Here is a 23,827-nt window from a genome sequence, read left to right on the forward strand (position 1 = left end):
ACAAAGAATGTCAACACTGGCAAAAATAATTGAGTAAACCACTAAGCATTGAAGATACTTAAATAGTAATGAAAGATTCCCTCCCCTCTTCACCAGAGCTTCAAACTCACTTTTGTATAAGAGTACTAATAAATTTTGAAGCATCAGATCATCCTTACCTCACAGAGTTGTAGCAGAAAAGAGAAAAAGGAAAGCCTGCTTCATTTACTTCATATGATTAGTATACCCATGATTCAGTAAATTACAGTTCTGTTTGGCTTATGAGTTTTAACGCAAAAGTCTTAAATGAAGTGTTAACTTACTAAATCCATCAGTTTATTGAAAATAATACAGCATGATCAAGTGAAGCAATGGAAGGGTGGTATAATATCAGCAATTTTATTAATCTAATTCACCTCTATAATGGAATGAAGATAAAAGGAATGTGACTATTTCAGTAGATGCAGAAACAAACCACTTAATAAATTTCAAGGCATTTTAAGATTCCATTTAAGTTTATTTACATAATCTCTACACCCAATGTGGGGCTCAAACTCATGGCCCCAAGATCATGAGTCACAGGCTGTTCTGACTAAATCAGCCAGGTGTCCCAAAACATTTCTGATAAAAACTTAAATAGCTGGGGCACCTGGGTGGCTAAGTCGTTAAGCGTCTGCCTTTGGCTCAGGTCATGATCCCAGGGTCCTGGGATCGAGCCCTACATTGGGCTCCCTGCTCCGCGGGAAGCCTCTTTCTCCCTCGTCCTCTCCCCCTGCTTATGATCCTGCTCTCACTGTGTCTCTCTCTGTCAAATAAATAGGTAAAATCTTAAAAAAAAAAAAACAACTAAAATAGTTATCTTAAAGGCTACGACAAACATGGTGCTGCAATGGAGAAGGTTTCTATACATTCCATGCAATACTGGGACCCATACAAGAATGCTCACTTTTATCACTACTGTTTAATGTATACTAGAGGTCCTAGCAATCAAGTAAACATGGTAAATAGATGCATAAGTGTTGAAAAAGAACAAAGTGGTATTATTTACAGCTGACAAATCATTTACATAGAATTTACAGTTCCATTTACAATAGGATCAATAGGTAAACCAGTAGATCTAATGAGAAAGGAAGAATTTTGCCACTGCCAGAGAATGCTAGAAATGTAATAAAATATAAAACAGAATTTATAACAACTAAAAATAGGAATTAATCCAAGAGAATATACCAGACTTCCATGGTAAAAATTTGTGACTCCATTAAAGAACAAAAAAGATGACCTGAATAAACTGATGTAGCATTTTTTTAAAGATTTTATTTAATTTATTTGACAGAGGAAGAGGCAGAGAGAGAGGGAACACAAGCAGGGGGAGTGGGAGAGGGAGAAGCAGGCCTCCCGCGGAGCAGGGAGCCTGATGACATGCGGGCCTCCATCCCAGGACCCTGGGATCAATGACCTGAGCCGAAGGCAGATGCTTAATGACTGAGCCACCCAGGTGCCCCCTGATGTAGCATTGTTATGCACGGGAGAACATCACAAGAATGTCTGTTTTCCCTAATTGCAAATTCACTCAAAATCCCATCAAAATGTTTGGAGCAATGTAATGTATTTATACTAAAATGTATATGGAGGAACCAATGTCCACAAATAACTCAGTTGGTTTGAAAAATAATAGAGGTTACCTGTCCTCCAAGACAGTAAGATGCTGCAAAGCCAGAGGATTAGAACCGTTGTGATATAAAGGAGGAACCGTAAACCGGAGGGGGAGATGATTTATGAAGCAGGGTGAAGTGGGAAAGCAGGGACTTTAATATATATGGAGAAATACAAAGTTGGAAATACCTCTTATCATATACGAAGGTTAACCCTGGATTCATCCTTCATTCAAGAAATATTTATTGAACAGCAACTATGTGTGAAGCTTTTCCAGATACTGGGAATGTGTCCGTGAAAAATGCAAAAATCCTTGCCGTCACTGGAACCTTAACTGCAGGGAGTAAATGTACAAAAACCAGGAAGAGAAAATGTAGGAGACTTTTTTTCATGATCTTGGAGTGGGGAAGGGCTTATTAAACAAGAGTCAAAAAGCACTTGATGGGTTTGACTGTCATCATTAAACATGAACATACTTTATGACCCTATGGCTCAGAGAAATTGTCTTACATTTCCATAGAGAGATTCATTCAAATTTGCCCTTCGTAGTGTTGTTTCTGGAACCAACCTAGATGTCTATCTCTTTAGGAAAGGATAAGCAAACTGTGGTGGAAGGACACTACGGAATACTGTGCATCATTAAGATACTGAATTACATTCAACAATATAGATTAGAACCAAACTGGGTATTGAGCGAAAAAAGTAATAACATAATTGGAAGAATAGAATATTGTGTACGTAAATATAAAAGATAATATATTCACAACCAATGCTGTACATTCTACAAGGGTGCATACATGTCAAGGGCATATACCAAATACTATTGAGCTGCTTCCTATGGGGGAGGATGTGAACATTGGAATGAGAATTAGGGACAAGGGGAATAAAGATGAAATAAAACCGAAGAAGGTCTTGTATGGATTGATGGTGATAATGAGTTAAGAACTAAGGAATAATCTCAACTCTCCATACTTAAGTCCAAAAGAAAGAGAGTGGGAGAGATTCCCACTGGAATTGTGAAAAGATGGCGGTAGGATCCAATGGTCCCTAAATTGGAAGGTACCTTAGCAGGCAGGCAGTCTGATTTCTGCATCTCTCCCATATCACCCTCCACTTAAACTACAACACAGGGCAAGCTGTTCGTGTAAAGATCGCTCTCGTGGGTTCAGAGTTCTTCCTGATGTATGGCTAAAACTTCCTATAAACACCCAGCCACTGGTGTGAGTTCTGCGGTCTGGCATTGTACCCTCCCTCCATCACAGAAGAGCACCCCAGATACTTGATACACCTGCTGTTGTAGTTTGTTACATCTTCCCTCTTCCAGTCCCACATGCCCAGATCTTTTAGCTGTTCTTCCCATGACCTGTTCAGAGTCTTCTAAAAAACTTCAGTGATTCATAGCATGACATCAACATCAGCTATTAAATGTGGCTTGCTCGTTTTGAGAAGTGTTGCTGAAATCCCACTGGGGACCAAGCATCGTGTAAGGGGCTATGCATGGGTGCTCAGAAAAAGGAAGTCACTTTTATCAGAGTTACGATTGAAAGGTCTTGAACTCATAGTCTTGTTCTACTGGATTTTGAAATGTCTAAAGCTCAAATAAATCTCTGCTATCTGGAATGAGAGACTACATTTTATATATTGATTTATCCAGTCATCTGTCCAAGAAATAAATATATTTTCACTGGCACTGAATATATTTCCTGTACCAAAGGTTGCTGTGGACTCTGGAAACTGGACCATGCTTCTTTGTACCATGGGTATAGAAGCAAAGACCGGGGACCCAACCCCAGGGAGCAGGCTTGCTTCCGGTCTCCCTTACTGAACCAACCAGAAGGCTTTAGCTCCCTCAGCTCTCTGAATCTGGTGGCTGCATTTCACTTCTTACCGACTTGGTAGTAGTGACCCAAGAACTCAAAATGGCTCACACTGTGGGACTCCAACCACAACGTCTGTTCATGTTGTCTGGAAATCTAGAGTTCCTCTCTTTAATAACTTTGGAAGATAAGTCCAGGAGGGTAAAATGAATCACTATGGTTTGAAGATAGGTAAAAGAATGGGCATAGAATTTGGTACATTCCACACTAATCAGGTCTTAATTAAAATGTTTAACTAGCAGAAAAATGCAAAGGACTTAGAACAAATTCAACAAATCCTTCGGGAATGTGTTTCCAGTCAAAATCCTGTGAATGGGCACAGCTCTGTGCAGCACACGTTTCCACACCGGGGGATATGAGGGAACCCAACCATGCTTCGGTGGCACTTAATATCTAGATGGGAAAAGGAACCACACAAAGGAGAATATCTTTAAGATGCCCACAGATATCACTGCGGTACAGAACTATATCCATGCTGCTGAAGTGGTTGGTGCATATATGAAATTGGGCAAAACCAGTGAGCAAGTGTCTCCGTGGATGTGTCTGGCAGGAAAATCAAGATTAGTAAGAAGGAGAAGAGCTAGAATGCTGGGGAGAAGGACAGGTGGGAGGTCAGGGCCCTGCCATGACCAAGACCAGGACAGGCAGGTGCAGAGACCATGTTGGCTGTTTGGGAGGCTAGGACTCAGATCTCTTGCCACTCCCATGTACATCCCCATGACCCCAGGACTCCTCCACTCCACCCGACACATCCCGGCTCAGCAGAGAGGCAGGAACATGTGTTTGTTTTCCAGATGAAGAAGTGGAGACCCCATACAGGGCAAGAGGTTTCTCCAAAGTCACATAGCCACAGGACGGGAACTCGGGCTCCTAACTCATGGCCAAGTGTGCTCTCTTCTGTATGAAGCTGTGCCTCCGATCGCTGGTCTGCAGGAGGGCGTCAACCATGGAGAATAGGTTCAGGCTGTCCTATTCCAAGCAAGAAGAGTGAGAGGGGGCAAAGGAGTTTCAAAGCTGTTCATGGTGTATGCATGGGAGGCAGGGATTTGGGGAACAATTTCTCTGAGGCTGGTGGACAGAATGTCTTCAGTCACCCAGACCAGGAGAGTCGGAATTGTCCCCTAGAGCTCAGTCTTCCAGAACCACACCTGCAGGAGAAGCAGTGTTGCCAGTGAGAGCTGCCACCCCATCTCTTCTCTAATCGCTTTGTTCAGTCTCCTTGTCTTCAAGGCAAGACCTCCACATAGTCGCTGTTACTGTTCTCTGGGGGGAAAAAAGCAGAAGACTAGCCATGAGGCTCAACATCCGGGAGTCACACGGACCAACCTCACTCAAGGGAAAGAGGACCCCTTCCCCAGGCAAGGAGGACCTCAATGCTACATCATAGTGACATCTTCAGGGGCGGGTGTATCACAGGGAGCTCCCCAGGCAAAATAGGGGGTCTCTTTATAAGTTTAGGCATCCGAGTTTCCCGCTCCAGCAGAAAACCTGTGTCTCCCTCAGAGTGAGAACATCTGAGGCTTATTCTTTTTTTTTTTAAGATTGTATTTATTTATTTGAGAGAGAGAGAATGAGAGACAGAGAGCATGAGAGGGAAGAGGGTCAGAGGGAGAAGCAGACTCCCTGCTGAGCAGGGAGCCCAATGTGGGACTCGATCTGGGGACTCCAGGATCATGACCTGAGCCGAAGGCAGTCACTTAACCAACTGAGCCACCCAGGCGCCCCATCTGAAGGGGAGGAAGCCAGTGAGCTGAGGAGAAGATGTGTCCCCTTTGGCAGCTGAAGACTTGGGGTTACCTACCAGGGCTAATCAAGCATGGGCAACTGGGGTGGTAAGACTCCCGCCCAGTTCTTGGGAAAGATCTTGAAAGGACCCTCCCCTTGGCATTTGTGATTATTTTATCATTGCTGGACAGATAATGGCCACCGCCCCCACCACCCTTTGCAACTCATCTGGGTTTTCCTAAGGACTGCAGTGCACAATGTTCCTGGGTTTCTAGCTCTGCCCCTTTTTGTGCTTTTGTTCCTGTAAGTTTCGGTGGAATGTGGCCATGGGATTACACCTTTAGCTAAATCTATAGGAAGTGACTTTGTGTGTACATGGGTGCACAGACCTTGGCAGGGGGCAGGGGGCAGGGGGCAGGGGGCAGGGGAGGGGTTGTTATTCTCATCATTAAAAACCCATGCTTAAACAAATAACGCAACATATTTTAAGAAAAAAGAAAAAGAAGAAGATAACAGGAGAGGAAGAAAAGGGGAGTATGTCAGAGGGGGAGACGAACCATGAGAGATGATGGACTCTGAAAAACAAACTGAGGGTTCTAGAGGGGAGGGGGGTAGGGGGATGGGTTAGCCTGGTGATGGGTATTGAGGAGGGCACGTTCTGCATGGAGCACTGGGTGTTATGAACAAACAATGAATCATGGAACACTGCATCAAAAACTAATGATGTAATATATGGTGATTAACATAACAATAAAAAAATTAAAAAAAAAAAAACCCATGCTTAGTTTTGCTGGGAGGTGAGAAGCTTGCCCTGGCGGCCCGGAGGGTGACTTAAGTAGACAGTAGAATGTGGGGTGATTGCAGCCTCCCTGGAACTCTGCCCTCTGCCCTCTGCCCTTCTCCCTAGCTAGCGTGTCTCCCCCCAGTGCCCTCCACCCGGCCACTGATAACTGAAATCCCTCTGCTTGGGAATGTGACCCTACGTGCCACCATGGGAAAACAGGAGTAAACCGTAAATGTCTCAGGAAATCCGTGTTCAATTCAAACTATGTTGTAACTGACAAATACTAGAGGGATGATTTTCTGAGGGCAGATTTCAAGGGGAGTGGGTAAGCAATTGTGGCTGCTAGTGATACGATTTGAGAAGGCGTCAGCGTGGATTCTCTGCACTCAAATTTGGCACTGGCCATCTCTCATTTTCCACCATGGCTTAATTCTGTTCAGGATATATCTGGAATAATTTGTCCCCTAACACTAAATAAATGAATGTTCAGCAAATATTGAGCAAAATGTACCAGTATGGGCCTTGGGGAAGGCATCGAAGCAATTTTCTCATTTGAAAATTTTGCCTGCTTGTCCGTCTATTCCCAAACCTGTGGTTCGCACAAGGTCACAGGATGAGTGTGAGGTCAGCTCTCCCAGAATGCCCCAGGGACCACTCCTGCTCTCCTTACTAGCCAGGCAGAGCGCTCCGTGCGTTGGCCACCTTCCAGGGCTCAAAGACACTGCTTCCCAACAAGACTGATGTTGCTTTTTTGTAGGCGAAGTCTTTTAGAGATAACACGACAGAACAGGGTGTGTATCTGTATAAATTCTACAAAGTCGGCCAGTGGAAGAAATGGGACTAAGGTTCCTTTCTGACCCCCACGTAAGAGTTTTTACCATAAACACCATCCAGCTTTATCTGTGATCGTCTCCATCTCGGGCAGAAGCTGGCTTGCTTTATCGGATGTACAAGGTGAACCACCAGCCCTTGATTTGGTTTCTCAAATGTGGAGATCAATTCCTTTAGGTTTGAGAAGATCTGTTTGGGAGCACCTTCTACAGTCTGCCAAAATACAAGGTACTCATCACCATCCACTGTATGTGCAATGTGACACCTCAAAGCAGTGGTTTGAGCCCTCAGAGCAAGGCTGTCTCTCCCTCTGCGTGTCGCTTCCCCTGTATTAAGGAATTATCACAATCTCCCAAAGCATGCATGACAAAGGAAAGAGTTCATATAAGTTGCTTTTTAGAAAATATTTTATGTTGAAATAATTTCAGACTTGAAGAAAAGTTGAAAAAATACTTTAAAAATTTTTATATATATCCTTCACCCATAACCCAAATGTTTTTTTATTCTTTTTTTAAAATTTTATTTATTTATTTGGCAGAGAGAGAGAGAGAGAGAGAGAGAGAGAGCCCAAGCAGGGGAAGCGGCCTGCAGAGGGAGAGGGAGAAGCCCAACACAGGGCTCAGTCCCAGGACCCTGAGATCATAACCTGAGCCGAAGGCAGACGCTTAACCAACTGAGCCACCCAGGCACCTCTCACACCCCAAATGTTAACATTTATATTGTACATATTTGCTTTTCATTTTCTTTTTCTAAATGTACATATATATACATGTACGATTATAGGGATACACATACATATTCTTTTTAAAAAATATTTTGAGATTAAGTGTGGACATGAGAGCTCTTTAACCGTAAATAATACATCAATATTTCCCAAAAAGCAAGAACATTATAGATCCACACTGCAGTGATTAAAATGAGGAAATTAATCTTGATGTAGTACTACTTACTAATCTACAGAGCTTATTCAAATTTTGTCAGTTTGTCCTTTGTAATGTCCTTTACAAGAAAAGAAAAATTACACACACACACACACACACACACACAGAGGTATACTTAAACACATATGTGTGTGATGTGTGTGTATGTGTGTGTGTGCTTGGGGATCACGGTATGTTCTAATTTCTTTTAGATATTCACAATGAACATTAGCATATTGAAGATTCTGAGAAATCTGGCAGTGAAAAATCTGCTTAACCTTGTCTGCAAGTGTTTCAAAAAGATTATTTCAGGATTCTTTGCTAGTAAAGATTCAGTTAATATTATACTCTACTTCCTAAGCCAGAGAAATTATTTCAAAACAAGAAGCGTTTTCTGCTTAATGCTCAGTAAACCAGAAAAATTAAAGAAACCCTTAAGACTGCCCACTGACTGATGCTTCCCTTTATATTTTCATACAATCGTGGAGCTCACTTGTCTTCCCATGCGTTCGGACTGCTCCCCACCTTCCCGTTCCATCCCGCCCTGGTCACTGTGTGTCTTCTAATTGGATGGTGACCTCGCCTGGAGTCCAGCCTGGTGCATTTGACCATTGGGGGAACCAGGGTCTCCACGTCTGAATAACAGCCTTGAATATTCAAAAACTCTCCCTATTTCCCTCAGAGAAAGACACGGTTTACTATGGATCTGACTCTAACTCTGCATGTTGCTTCCCTTTTTAAAATGCCTCTCTGCGGCCACATCTCAGCTTCAAGAGATGATCTCAGGTTCTTCTCCCCCAGTCTTTTGTTACAGGAGTTCTTGTACGTTCTTACCTGTATATTGTAAAACCCGTGTCTCTCTTTGAAGATTCGGTATGTGTAGACGAAATTTTTAAACCTGTGGAAAGATGACTGTGTGAATTGTAATGTTCTCATATGCAAAACCAGGTCTCTTCTACCCACCACTCTATTTTCTGCACAATGCCTTTGGCAATCTTGGGTCCCCAAAAGAAACTGATCATTTTCAGGCATTCTCATCTGTGGGAATTTGCAAGAGACAAAGGCTTGGAAACCGGAACACTTATGATGCTGGAAGTCTGGGCTTGTAGCAAAGAGGATAAGGAGAGAGAATTTACTATTTCCATGGTCTTGGCACTTCTCTCTAGTTTTTTCACTTAGTTCTAAGTTGATATAACATAAAAAAGCACCATTGAGCCATTCCTGTATTGTTTACTAAATGATGTGTCATTGAACTTAATTAGAGATAGTTAGTGTTAATGAAAGAAGAGAACGTTGGGAATTTCGCCCAAGGAAATGATGTATTGTGCTCTTGTTCTTCATTGGAACTGGCTCCACTGGCTAAGTAATCTAACCAGAATCTAGATAATAGACCCACTCTAGCAATTTCCAAAGCAAGACATAACATTAATACGTTACTGTATCTCTCCAATTCCAAGATGCCATTAATTGTAAGGCATCAATTTAACAATAGCTTCCCCAGGAGGAAAATGCATACATTAAATGTCTCTATCAACTGTTTAACATGTTCTGATTCCCCAGAAATATTAAAGTGTAAAAAAAGAGAGAATGAAAGACATTGACATGAGGCTCAGATTACCTAATGATCCCTCCCACCCTGGGGCTTGCACCTATGCCAAAGAATCATTTGACTGAACCGGGAATTTGGAAAGCAACTTAGACCTTTAAGGTACAGAAGATTTGATCACTGATTGTCAGGAGGCTTTGGCAATTGACTTCAAATCCCAATCCTTTTTGTGGGGGTTCCTGAGGCCAGAATGAGCCAGTGGGTGTCCCCAAATCACATCGCAAGCAACAAAATATTTCACATGAGTTTTTGTCCACATGTGACAAAGTATCCCATATCTGGGAAGAGGTCTCAAATATTTCTTTTCAGGGGCGCCTTGGTGGCTCTGTCGTTAAGCCTCTGCCTTCTGCTCAGGTCATGATCCCAGGGTCCTGGGATCAAGCCCCGCATAGGGCTCTCTGCTCAGCAGGAAGCCCGCTTCTCCCTCTCCCACTCCCCCTGCTTGTGCTCTCTCTCTGTCAAATAAATAAATAAAATCTTTATAAAAAAATTTCTTTCACAGAGGTATCATTCAAATCGGGATCCAAACGAGGTCCATGCATTGCATTTGTCTGATCATATAGTTCTTTGAAACCCAACGATCATATGTTAAATTCTTAAATGACTTCATTTTTAGTTATGTTGTATTATCAGCGAAGAAAATCTCCACCAGAGGAGTATGAAAGATTAAAACAAATGGAGCTTCTATGTTAACTAGTCTAAAAGCCGTATACTTCAAGTTCTAAAGACAGACATTGCTCAAATATGATCTTTTTCTTTTTTTAAAAAAGATTTCATTTATTTATTTGAGAATGAGAGATTTAGGCTTATAACTTTGAACTTGTGGTTGCCCGTAACTGCAACCCTTTCATGCTATGAATTTCACACATCCCACTCCCAGATCCTTTCCTCTATTCGCTGACCCCATCAGTCCCTTGACCACAGAGCCTCCAGTGCTCTGGCCTTACCACTTTCCACTGTTCCCATTCACCTGTCTTCGTTCCCTTGGGGTGCCAACTGGTCTCACTTCCAACTGATGACCACAGAGCTCCAGTGGGCTCTTGGTGCTCCAGGCAATCAGTGACTTCCCCGTTCCCTCAATAGTGATTGTACACTGTCGCCTTTCTTCAGACGCCCCAAACACTTCACCTCACTGATAACTTCACAGAGAATCAAGCAGTCAGAAGAGAATTCCCAGGCTCTGAGCTGCCACAGCTCTTCGCCTGTGGGCTCCCATCCTCAGCTTTGTAACCATGCACCAACTTTGCACGCCACTCTCTGGGACAAATCCCTCTTCCACTGGGGGCCACCCATTGTCATCTATTCAAGGACATAGTTCTAGCAATTTTTTCCTCTCTCTCTCTCTCTGCGGTCATAGATTATTATTCTTTACACGACAGCCAGGGTGGCCCTTATTTAAAAATGAGAAACAGATATTTTTTTGACTTAGAGAGGTTTATTAACTTTTCCCACTTGTTCAAAAGATTTCCCCTACAGATAAATAGCATAAATATTTGTAATCTACTTGCAATCAATACGCTTTTGATTTCAGCCTAATGTATTTTGTCACTGATTCTCATTTCTTCTAATATTTAATAAATGGCTTTAAGTTGTGTGCCCCCAAAAATGTGAATCAGGTCATGTCCCTCCTCTGCACAAAAATATGCTCAATTTTTTTTTTTTAAGTTTTACTTGTAAGTAACCTCTACACCCAACACAGGACTCAAACTCATAACCCCGAGATCAAGAGTTGCATGTTCTTCCAATTGAGCCAGCCCAAGCACCCCTAAATCTGGTCAATTTCGAATAAGAAAAATAAGATTGGGGTGTGTGTGTGGCAGATGGCGGGGGGTGTTTCTGTATTAACAGGTCTCAAATCTTCTTATAAAGCTATAAATAAGACAGTGAGAACCGGTTCTAGGGTAGAAAAGATATTAATGTGATAAAATAGAGAGCCTAGAAACAGACCCATACGTGTCTGAAAACTTGGTATATGACAGAGCTAGCACAGCAGATCAGTGAGGAGGGATGGACTATTTGTTAAATAATAATGGTAATGTCTTAATGTGGAAATATATAAAATCGGATCCCTACTTCACATTCTAATTGAAGACCTGACCGTGAATCAACAAAACAGTGAGCTTAGGGAAAAGTAAGTCTAAGTGAACAACTTCATGACCTTGAGTTAAGGAAGGAGCTCTTACATCACAAAAAGTACAAGCCCTAAGAAAAGATTAATAAACTCACTATATTAAAATTAAAACTTCCAATTGTCAAAATACATTATTAACAGAGTGAGAAAGTCCACAGACGGGGAGAAGATCACCGTAGCATTACTGTATGACAAGAACACTAATGTACCATTAAAAAAAGGCTAATGAAATGTCCACTAAGCATTTGAAGAGATGTTTTACTTCACTGTCAATCAGGGAAATACAAATTAAACCACAATTAAATGTCATTTCATACCAGATTGGCAAAGACATGAGAGTTTACTTATGGAAAATATTGGCCAGGATGTAAAGCTATAGGAAGTTCTACCTACAACTAGTGGGGATGTAATTAGATACTAATGTCTTGGAGAACAATTTGGCAAAGCTCACTAACACTGAAATGCATACAATCTGTAAACCCAAATGTGCACTTTTTAAGATTGGCAATACTGGCACAAAACTGACAATGCCAATATTATATTATTTATTAAAAAAGCAAAGATCACAGAAACTAAATATTTGATACATTTAAACACACTTACAATCTAAAAAATCATCACTATATTATAAAATATTAAGTAAAAGTATAAATTAAGGAAAATACATAAGAGAAATACATATTTTCTAATATACACTATCATCAGATTAGATTAATTGGGGCACCTGGGTGGCTCAGTCAGTTCAGCATCCGACTCTCGGTTTCGGCTCAGGTAGTGATCTCAGAGTCCTGGGATTAGAGCCCCACGTCAGGCTCTGAGCCCAGCACAGAGTCTGCTTAAGATTCTATTCTCTCTTCCTCTCCCGCTGCCCCTCCCCCTCCCTCTCTTTCCCTCAAATAAATAAATAATAAATAAAATTAATTAACTGACATACAGTATTCAAAACCCAAATGCTCCAAATCTTATTAAATTTTCGTTAATAATGAAAAATTTAAAGTAAAATAGGTCTTTTTAGTACATTTTCGGCGTGAAAAAAGGGAGGGAGAGAGGTAGAGATGAAGGGAGGGGGAGGGAAGAAGGCAGGGAGGGAAGGTGAATCAGTAGGGTCATCACTGAGTTCTGAGGATTTTTTATGCAAACGTTTCCATCCACTGGAAAAGCGTTATCTGTTGACACGGTTGGGGAATGCTAAGGACATAAAATTTAAGTTAATTCTGAATAGTTGTCTTCGATTTGTTCGCCTTCAAACAATCTCATCCCTTGTTCTGCAACTTTAAAAAAATCTGTTTTGGGCGCCTGGGTGGCTCAGTTGGTTAGGCGACTGCCTTCGGCTCAGGTCATGATCCTGGAGTCCCAGCATTGAGTCCCGCATCGGGCTCCCTGCTCAGGGGGGAGTCTGCTTCTCCCTCTGACCCTCCCCCCTCTCATGTGCTCTCTCTCTCTCAAATAAACAAATAGAATCTTTAAAAAAAATTAAAAAATCTGTTTTGAACCTTTTGGATCTTTATAGGAGTTGATTGATTTCTTTACTGAACGTAGAATTTGCCACTTAAGCCGTTACTAATGTCAGTGGTTACGTTTCTAAGATTCTACATGCTCACTGACCGCTCTGAAATGGTCTTTATCCGAACACAAAAACAAACGGTTGAAAGGGCTCAGTTTTAATTCCAGTGTAGTTGACATACAGTGTTGTATTAGGTTCAGGTGCACCATATAGTGCTCCAGCACTCCCGTGCATCACCTGGTGCTCGTCACAAGAGCCCTCCTTAATCCCCATCACCTGTTCTCCCCATCGCCCCCCACTTCCCCTCTGGTGACCAGCAGTGTATTCTCTAGAGTTAAGAGCCCGTTTCTTGGTTTGTCTCTTTTTTCCCTTGTTTTGTTTCCTAAACTCCGCATATGAATGAATTGAAATCATTTGCCCACAAGACTGGTCGCAGATATTCATGCCAATTTCAACTATAATCGATCTGGCTGAGTAAACAGATTGTAATGTCTCCCTGGAACGGAATACTGCTCAGCAATGAAAGGACTGAACTCTGGTGCACGGAACTATACGGATGAATCTCAGTGTAATTATTCTGGACGAAAGAAGTCAGACAAAAAGGGCTACTACTTTCTGATTTGATTTACATTCAATTCTGGGAAATACATAGACATCTATAGTGCCAGAAAGCAGGCGATGGTGTACTGGGGCCTGGGTGGGAGGTGTGGGGAGGGGAGATCACAAACGGGCACAAGGGGAGTTTGGGAGGTGATGGAAGTGTTCATTATTTGGGCTGTGGTGATGGTGGCATGAGTGCATGCGAATGTCAAAATTCACCCAATTGTACACTTTTTATTTTATATCAATGATACCTCAATAAAGCTATAAAGATCAGGACATAAAAAGGTATATGAATAGAATTTATATTTGCTCTAATATAGAAACCAAATTTAAGTTCATTTTACATATATGATTCTTACTCTTTTCAGGGTTAGTCTTGGCATTAGAGAGAAGAAAAATATTTCCTATATTTGCTGCTAGGTCCTTAGTCAATATGTGGTGGCTTGACCTCCAGCATGAGAGTGACCCACAGTGGAGGACCACTCTGGACATGACAACAAGGAAGGAGATCCAGACAGGCACTCAATCACTTCGAAGGTTTATAATACTTCAGTGTATTGAAATGCCTACTTTCTTGGCTATCCCGTGGAAGTCTTCGACCCCACTGAAGATGTGAGAAATACACAGGGCTGGCTTATAAAGACCATTTTTAAATCTTTGGCATTACCTTTCAGTTGAGATGAAAATTTTCAGTTGGAAAAGATCAGAATAGGGGCGCCTGGGTGGCTCAGTCAGTTAAGCATCTGCCTTCAGCTCAGGTCACGGTCCCAGGGCCCTGGAATCAAGTCCTGCATTGGGCTCCCTGCTCAGCGGTGAGCCTGCTTCTCCCTCTCACTCTGCCCCTCCCCCCTGCTTGTTCACTCTCTCTTTCAAATAAATAAATAAAATCTTTTAAAAAAGAAAGAAAAGATCAAAATGCAGGTTATCTGAGTTTCGGCCTATCTGAATTGTTTCACTCTTTCCAATGGGGTTTAGCCTTATAAATGGCCATCGTGTGAGGTGCTGTGCGTGGGTCTCTGTGTCCTCTCTTCACGACAAGTCCACAATGAGCAGTCGGTCTCACACCGTGACCAGTGTGGCAGGGAAACTTCTTCACGTTCGAGTTTGTAGTTTTATTTTAAACGAAACTTTAAAAGGTCAGTTGAAGGAAGTGGAATTGACTGCTCTATGTCAACTAGGTATTCTGCATTTCTCCAGGCCTTGACACAAGTGTGAAACACACGTCAATAAAGAGTGTTTTAAGACTTTTGACCTCTCACTTGTCTTGATTGGACTGTGCCTTGGTACAACCTTTTGTGGCACCAAATTGTCAGTGTGTGTTAAAATGTTAAAAATTCTAGGATTTTATCCTAGGGAGAGAGTTGGGCAAACTTTCAAAGATGTAGGCACAAAAATGTTAATCGTCTCAAGTTACACTGGGTCCATTGGACCAAAGTGGAAATAACCGAAATGCATGATTATGTACCAATTATGATAGAGCCAATCAATAAAAGAGTAAGCGATCATGACAAGATGATGTGTATTGGCTTTCTTTGATGTGGCAAGATACCAACAATGCATTGACAAAAAACAGTTGGCAAACCATCACGTGTAATGAGCCATTTGTGTACCCATTTATATTTCCTTAGACAAGCACGGGTATAGAGCAGTCTGGAGGCATGTGTACTGAAATACTAGAAATGGTAATCTCCATGTGGTGAAATTGAGAACATTTCTGCTCTCTTTTGTAGACCTTTCTCTACAATGGATTTTTCTAAAATGATAAAGATGCTTGAAATATCTTTTTCTCTGCGAGCTCTAGAGTCTTTCCAAAGGTCTCAGAATCTGAGAGAACCATCTCCCCCTCCCCCCCCAGGTGTCTCCCACTCCTCCTTCCTATTGCTGTGTCCTCGTCAGTGAGGGCCCAGATTCTTCTCACCTGTGGCCTTCTGCTGGCTACAGAGAATCCCTCCTGTGCCCTCAGGCCTACAGCTGTGGCCCTTGAATCTCCCCACCTCTACTCCATTTTGACTCTACTGATTCTAAAGGCAGACCCAGTTTCGGCTTCCCACACAAAGTCACACTGCAGAGAGAGTGGTTTGGCGCTTTGGCGTTTTCTATCAGGCTCTGCGATCAAGTCACATTTCCCGTCCACACTTACCACGGACATTTCTGCTCAATACTGTCTGACGCTGGGCCAACTCACCACGTGACTTTCTTTATTTCTAAACTTCCCCATAATGTTTTTGTTTAGGTCTGTGAAAACACAGAAGTTGGGATGTTGCCATTCTAAGGCAGCAAAGAGGAAGGGGCCATCCAGGTTGGGTGTTTCGAAAGCAGAAGGGCGGGACCCCACAGATCGGGGTCTGCTGCCAAGCCCTCGAGTCCCCTGCTTGGGCACTTCATTCCACTGTTCCAAGGTCACTACCTTGAACATATTTTAGTGGCACTCGGACATGGGTAAGAGGGGCCATAAGGACATGTTGACAAGTCAGGCTTGGACAAGTTACGTAATGAGAAGTTCCCGTTTCTTTACCCACAAATTAGGGATAACGTCACCTCCTAGAAACGGCTTCGCAAAGGGTAGATGAGATAAGGAATGTGACATGCCGACCACAATGTTTGCCTCAGAGAAAGCCCCTTCACGGTGGCTCTGAATGCGTAGATGCAGGAAAACATGCAAATTCTGGTGTTGTACATCATTGTGGCTTTGTTCATACAAGGTTGTGTATCAAAGCACGAATTGCTTTGTGTGATCTCCTCAGAGGAACCCTTCCCTGCCCATCTTGAAGTAGCCTCTCTATCCCTGCCTGTACTCTGACCCTGCTTGGTTTTCATCGTATTGTCTCCTCTTGCTGGAATGTACGTTCGTGAGGGCAAGACCGATGCCTGTAGTATTCATCACTATTTCACTCATGCCTAGAACCGCATCTGGAACATAAGAGGTGCTCAGTATATGCTTGTTGAATGAATACGTAAAGGTTCTACTATTCATCCTCCAAGTCCCAGTTCCTCCGAGGCTCTCCACACCTCGATGAATGGGTCCCTCCCTACTCTCAGTTCCCATACGCCCCAATGTGAGTGTACTCATCAGCACACACTCCAAGGTACTTTTTTCTTTTCCCCATTTATTTCTTTATTTTCCCCACTAGGCTTTGAGCTGTGTTGAAGGCACCAATTGAGTGCCCAGCATAGTGCCTGGCATATAAGAGATTTTCAATACTCGTTGAACAACTAGAATTGAATGGTCTGTACTGATCTGTGTGATAATAAAATTTCACAAGGATCATGATAACGCCCATTTCCATGGGGGCCATTTGACCTGAGCCTTAAGCCTGAGGGTACCTGAAATGTGTCTGCCTTTCAGGGATGTGGGCAGGGAAGAGGGTGAGGCCTGATTATGGGCAGTTGCCCCACAAATATGCATTCTTCCCTCTTCATTGGATTTTATTATTATGTTTCACGTTCCTTAGTGACTTTCACTTTAGAAGAACGCACAAGCTGGGTTGATACTCCACAAAACAGTTGAAAATAAATGTTGATTTTTAAAGAGAATCCCAGTAGAGACTACCTACACTGAGGTCTGGATCAAGGTCTCCTGTCTCTATGACATCCCTTGCACCTTCTTTTCCCGTTCACACTACTTGCTCCCCCGTCGCTCTCACCATCTCCCATCTGGAGACACAATGGTCTCAATCGCCATCATCCGACAGCTTTGGTGCATCCCCCATATATCAGATTGGAGTTCCTAAAACTCCAGTTGGGAGTGTGGAGGGTTCCAGTCTTGTCACTTGCCTGCTTGGAAACCATCTACATCTCCCTGCTATGGACTCATTCTTCTCAGACCCCATAATATTATCCCAAACCTACTTTTTCAAAAGCTAATTTCCAAGCTACCTTTCAGGAACCCTGTATGATTCATGTGTGCTTTAAAACATCCTGCCTCTAGACCTCTGTTCCTGCCCCCTTCCCTCCCTAACATACCTCCCAGTGTTGAATGAATACATAAAGGTTCTATTATTCATTTCCATTTCCGTGTAATCAAATCTTACCTCTCTTCCAGGTCCCAGCTCAAATACCATCTCCTCTAAGAAGACTTTCCCGCTCATATTTTTGGCCCTTCCGTTTGCATAAAATTGTCTCTTCTTAAATTTATACTTCACCTTTTTCTAATTTATTTATATGCTTTGGGTCTCCTTGAAAAAAAAATTGCAGGTTCCCTATTGGAAGCCCCCTGGGCCTAGCACAGTGTTTGAATAGACAGCAGGGATTCACTACTTTTTTATACACTTTTTTTCATTACAAAAGTCATACATGCACATATAAAACATTTAAACAGTGCAAAGTTATCAAATGAATAAATTTCCCCAAGTCACTCTTTCTCAATTTCCCAGCTATTACAAGGTTCTTACTTATATACCTCCTAGAACTGTATAGGAATATACAAAGACCCAGGCATACTTTTTTTTTTAAACAAATGGGATCATGCTTTGCATCTTGCCTTTTCCTTACCATAGATATTGGAGGTTTTTTCATACGATATATGGATTTACCCATTCTTATTGATCAATTTGCACATGCTCATGCTGTCATAAGTAAGATAAGGTAGGCTATTATTAGGTCATATAAGATAGGTGTTTTAAAAAAAGATCTTTTTAAAGTAATCTCTACACTTGGGGCGCCTGGATGGTTCAGTCGGTTAAGTGTCTGCCTTCGGCTCAGGTCATGATCCCAAAGTCCCATGTTGGGCTCCCTGCTCAGCACGGAGTCTGCTTCTACCCTCTCCCTCTGCCACTTCCCCTGCTTGTGCTCTCTCTCTCTCTGTGTCAAATAAATAAATAAAATCTTAAAAAAAAAAACCCACTAATCTCTATACCCAATGGGGGCTCGAACTCACAACCCCAAGGTCAAGAGTCACACACTCTACCAACTTAGCCAGCCAAGGTAGGTTTATTTATTCACTAATAAGTGAATTTGGGGTCAAAGTTTACATCCATGCATTTTATGTTTGGGCCACATTACCATGTGAAGAGACTGTGTTCACCTGTATGAGGGTGTCTGCTTCCTGGCACCCTAACTTCGTCTGAGTATTTTCATAGTTTTAATTCTTGCCTATTGAACAGGTAAAAATGGTATCTCGTTATTCTTCCAGTTTCTATTTCTTTAGTTATGAGTGAGATCTAGCATTTTTCCTTCTTTCTTTTTCACATTTCTGTTTCCAAGAATCTCCTTCTCTTTCCCTTTACCTAGTTTTGTATTGATTTTTAAAATCACCTATCTGTTTATGAGGTTCACTCATCCTGTCAGTTTGCTGATAGTCTTTTAAGTTGTTTTTACCAGCAGTTTTTTTTTTTAGTAGTGGTCAGATTCATCAGACTTTTCTTTTTTGGCTTCTGGGCTTTACATCCTGCTTAGAAAGGCCCTTCTCATCCCCAGGTGTATATTTTAAAAGTTCATCATTTCTTCTTAGTACATGTGGTTTCATGTTTAAAAAAAATAACTTATGCATTAGAACCACTTTGAATTACTTTTACTTCAAGAAGAAAGGAATTCAGGTGTATTTTTTTCAGAAGGATCAGTCAAGCACCCCAACACCATTCATGGTTGTTCATTATCATTGATGTGAAATATGATTTTAATCATATGCTAAATTCCAAGGTATTTCGCCTTATTTCTACCAGACTCTGTATTGTATTCCATTGATCTGTCAGCACCAAACTCTTTTTTTTTTAAGTTTTCTTTTAAGATTTTATTTATTTATTTGACAAAGAGAGACAGAACACAAGCAAGGGGAAGAGCAGAGGGAGAGGGAGAGGCAGACTACCCCGCTGGGCAGGGACCCCCGATGCAGGGCTCGATCCCAGGACCTGGCGATCATGACCTGAGCTGAAGGCAGATGCTTAACCGACTGACCCACCCGGGTGTCCCTAAGATTTTATTTTTAAGTAATTTCCCCACGTCTTATGGGGCTCCAACCTACAAGGGCCCAGATCAAGAGTCACACGCTCTACCGATTGAGCCAGCTAGGCGCCCTTAGTCCCCTTTTTTTAAATAAAAAATATTTTTGGCTATTCTAGCAGGTTCCTTGTGCTCCCCGTCCCACCTGAATAAACTTTATGATCCTTGAAGAAAACTTAAAAAATTCTGTTATTTTTTTTACTGGAAACATACCAAATTTATAGATTAATTGTGGTAAACCGATATGCTTCCAAATTGAGTCTCTAATTTCATGTACCTCTTCTAGTGAGTTCCCCAGTAGGTACTAAAGTTTTCTTCATACAAACCTTACACCTTTCATATCACATTTATTTCTGAGTATTATTATTTTTTTGCTAATGTAAATGACCTGTTTTATTATATTTTCTTACTGGTTACTGTTTTTTTTTTAATGAAAAAGCTATTGATTTTAATTTCAGTTTTATAAGTAGATACTGTTAATCGAATTTTCTTAAATTTACTTTTTAGGTTTTTTTCAATTAAATTTTAGATTTCACAGACATAAAATCATGTCAGCTGCAAATAATAATAATTTTACATCTTCCTTTTCAATTTTTACCTTTATTTCCTTTGGCTAATTACACTTGCTCATATCTCCTGGAAAATGCTCCCTAGTAGTGCTGGTAATGGGCATCATTGGCTCATTCATGATTTTAGCAGCGATTCTCCTATGCTCCACCTGGCCTTTGGTTAAGAAAGTATCTATCTAGCTTTGTATGGCTAAGAGTGTGTAAGGGCATGCATGTGTGTGTATGTGTGTGTATTTAATTGAGGGATGGACGTTGAATTTTATCTAACACCCTTTAAGCAAATTTGAGCGAGTTACACAGTTCGTCAACTTTGACCTACTAATATGTAATTAAACTACTAATTTACCCAACTTGGAACCATCCTTGACTTCTTGGAATGGACCGAACTTGAGAATGGTATATTTTCTCCTTTAATGTTACTGGCTTCTGTTTTGTTAGGAGTTTCTTGAAAATGGATATTAATTGAAATTGAAATTGTTCTATAGTTTTCTTTTGGGCATGTGTCCTTTTTGGAAAAAGAAATGTTTTACCTTCATACATAGAAACTGGGGGGGGGGGGAAGGGAACAGAAGACAAACAACTCAAGCTAAAATGGGTAAAGAATGTGACTGTGCAACTCTCAAAAGAAGAATTACCAACGGCTAAAATTATATGACCTGCCCACCCCCCGCCCCGTCATCACTGGTAACGTGAAAGTTCCAACTGCTAACCCTTTCAGGCTATCTTTCTTTTACCTGCATCCCTGGTATCATACAACGAAGCAAAGAGATCTCTGCCTGCTCTGTTAGTCACGACGGTCCTTTTTGTCCTCACTCTCGGAAGCACTGAAGCATATCCATAAACACTTGGGTTTTAATTCCTCTAGCAGGTAGAAGAAAAACTTCAGTGATCTCTCCAAACAGAGCATTTAAAGATAGTGGGTTCTCACTGATACCTGTTCAGGATTGTTTTCCTTCTTTTTTTTTTAAGATTTTATTTATTTATTTATTTGAGGGGGGGCGCATGAGTGGGGGAAGGAGCAGAGGGAGAGGGAGAAGCAGACTCTTCGCTGAGCAGGGAGCTGGACGCCGGATGCTGGTGGATCCCAGGACCCCGGGATCATGACCTGAGCTGAAGGCAGACGCTTAACCGACTGAGCCCCCCAGGCACCCCCCGGGATTGTTTTCTAACCGGGTCTAAACAAGCTCCTTCAGCAGAGTTGCTGCTAGAACTTCATACTGAACTCTCTGGAAATGCCAGATGCATTTTAACACAAGCAAGGCATTCGAGAAATCCGGGTCTCTGTTTCTTCATCTAGAAAATGCTTATGCCGGCCTTGATAGGCTCTAAAGAGGATGAAAGGAAATGATGCATGTTGAAGCTCTTTACGAACCTAAAAGAATTTGAAATCATACTTTAAGTAGTCCGGCGGAATATATGTGAACACTTAGTCTCTCGGATTACAATTTCATGAAGGACATCTAGCCTCTTCCATAGCAACTAAGCCAACCTGTCCAGGAAAGGGCCTTTCTCCCAGGCACCTCCATGCTTCCTGCAGCCCTTCCCTTTGCTGTCACCCACCCCCACCCCCGCCTGCTTCTGCAGAGGGTCCTGCTGGGGCGAGCAGGTGGTGCTGGGACAGACCCACTCCTTGCACATCCGTCAAGCCCTGCCTCGCTGTATCTCATTCGGCTCATTGGGGCTGCAAGGCCAGAGTGAAATACTTCTTTTGCATTGCGCTATCAGGACCACACTCAGGGTAAGTGTCCGGATGTATGGCAGGTGAGACTACTCACGAGACACAGAGGCACAGAACTCCAGGCATGGACTCGCTGTCCCTTATCAGGAAGTTGCCATCTATCCCGTCCTCCAGCAGCAGGGTCTCACAGTCTCTCTTGGACAGAGGGCCGTGGTAATAGGGCAGATCCACGGGGAGCATGCTGGGAGTTCTGTAATCCATTTCCAAGTCCAGGGCCGGCTCCGAGGAGGGGACTGGAGGAAGGGGCCAACGGGAGCCTGTGGGAGTTCCTCTTCCACCAACTGGTGGGAGTGAGACTGAGGCCGTTCTGCGGGATTCAGGCAGCCTTGCAAGATTCAGGAAATGAGAAGGGTGGGGTGATGAAGTGACCACACATGGCAGCCTGTAAATGCCCTAGTATGATTCACAGAAGTATGTGAGAGCAGTGTGAGCACACAGTAACCTCAGTGAAGCTCATGCCTGGGGCTGCAGGGCTGACGCTGGGCTCCCCGGACCTGGCTTGCAGCCCTGTATATCACCCTAAATCCTCCATTTTTCACCTTCTCTGGCTATTGGTGTTCCTTTCAAGAGCACACCACTGCCTTTTGCTGTGATGGATGCCCACGGCCTGCTGAAGCTACCTCTGATTATGCTATGCTAAGTTCATAACAGGTACCCAAACAGTGCGCAGATGCTGAATGAATCCAGGTGTGTCCCAGTGTAATGGAACAATTGAAAAGGTAGGACTTCCACGGGTCAAATGGCATGAAAAATGGAAGATGTTCTCTTCCCCAAAATGGGAATAGAAAGCATTTGAACACAAGGGGTGTTGGGGGGGTGGACAGCCTGTCCCTGGTTGAGGCTCCTAGCCACTGATGAACAAAGCCTGCTGTTAACATCTTTCAGCATTATGCTTTTTGGGGAAGGAGCCGGTGCAGGTGGGAGGGATATCTGAGCATGCAAAATTAGTTCAGGGATGTATCTCTAGGTGGAAGAAAAGAATACAGTAGCTTTGGTTTGAATATCCTCGGGTCCTCTGAAGTTCCCATTTTGGAGGACAGCAGTGATGTGTCCCCATGAAGAAAGACCAAGAAGAGTCTATCCCGCCAGAGATGCTGAGCCCTCTTTAGACAAGCTGGTATTGATGAAAAAATCCTTTCACCCCCTTTCTTTTTTTCTTTCCTTCTTTCTTCCTTCCTTCCTTCCTTCCTGAGCCTTTTCTACCAAGATAGATATCTACCAGCTGATATTCTTGGGAAAGGGGGCTTCTGTCACCTGAGGGTCAGAGTTTGCCTTAAGAGTAATTTCTCTTTAAGATTTATTTATTTATTTTAGAGAGAGAGAGAGCATGAGCGAGAGGGGCAAAGGGAGAGGGAGAGAGAATCTCAAGCAGACTCCGTGCTGAATGAGGAGCCAACGTGGGGCTCCATCTCATGACCCTGAGATCATGACCTGAGCTGAACCAAGAGTCAGATGCTTAACCAACTGTGCCACCCAAGCGCCCCATTCCTAAGAGTAATTTCTAAGGCCTCCTCCCTCTTAGCTTTATTGAGACATAATTGACAGATAACATTGTGTACGTTTAGGGTGTACATGTGTTGATTGGATATATTTATACATTGCAAAATGATTACCACCATACCATGAGCTAACACCTCCATCTTGTCTCCTAATTACCATTTCTTTTTTGTGATGAGAACATTTAAGATCCACTCTCTTAGCAACTTTCAAGTATGTAATACAGTATTATTAACTATAATCACCATGCTGTACATTAGATTTCCCAGAACTTATTCATCTTACAACTGTAAGTTTGTACCCTTTGAACACCAACTCCCTGTTTCCTCCAAGGCCTTTTTTTTTTTTAAATTAACATATAATGTATTATTTGTTTCGGGGGTACAGGTCTGTGATTCATCAGTCTTACACAACAACCAGTGCTCACCACAACACATATCCTCCCTAATGTCCATCACCCAGCCACCCTATCC

At 42.4% G+C, this 23,827-nt stretch overlaps 1 protein-coding gene across 1 annotated transcript; it reads right to left on the reverse strand.

Moving 5' to 3' along the window:
- Positions 1–1,273: 1,273 nt before the first annotated feature.
- Positions 1,274–22,180, reverse strand: SH2D1B (SH2 domain containing 1B). Its single transcript, XM_028104686.2, has 4 exons — positions 21,895–22,180; positions 8,604–8,667; positions 6,897–7,062; positions 1,274–4,772 (listed from the first exon to the last, which is right to left on the reverse strand). Exons 1-4 carry the CDS (start codon positions 22,056–22,058, stop codon positions 4,735–4,737), a joined length of 432 nt encoding a protein of 143 aa, XP_027960487.1. The 5' UTR covers positions 22,059–22,180; the 3' UTR covers positions 1,274–4,734.
- Between the last annotated feature and the right edge of the window lie 1,647 nt (positions 22,181–23,827).

Source organism: Eumetopias jubatus, unplaced genomic scaffold (assembly GCF_037043125.1).
Source record: "Eumetopias jubatus isolate StellerSeaLion01/CBP00866 unplaced genomic scaffold, mEumJub1_p1.0 scaffold_12, whole genome shotgun sequence".
Classification (NCBI taxonomy): Eukaryota; Metazoa; Chordata; class Mammalia; order Carnivora; family Otariidae; genus Eumetopias; species Eumetopias jubatus.

What these genes read in the sequence shown, in the direction of transcription:
- SH2D1B (XM_028104686.2), bottom strand. Translation starts at nt 22,058, where the DNA reads ATGGATTACAGAACTCCCAGCATGCTCCCCGTGGATCTGCCCTATTAC. An exon ending in GTTCTGTGCCTCTGTGTCTC is followed by an intron (nt 8,668 to 21,894) that starts GTGAGTAGTCTC and finishes ATCTTTCCACAG; the next exon opens with GTTTAAAAATTTCGTCTACA. An exon ending in ACGGGTTTTACAATATACAG is followed by an intron (nt 7,063 to 8,603) that starts GTAAGAACGTAC and finishes GTATTTTGGCAG; the next exon opens with ACTGTAGAAGGTGCTCCCAA.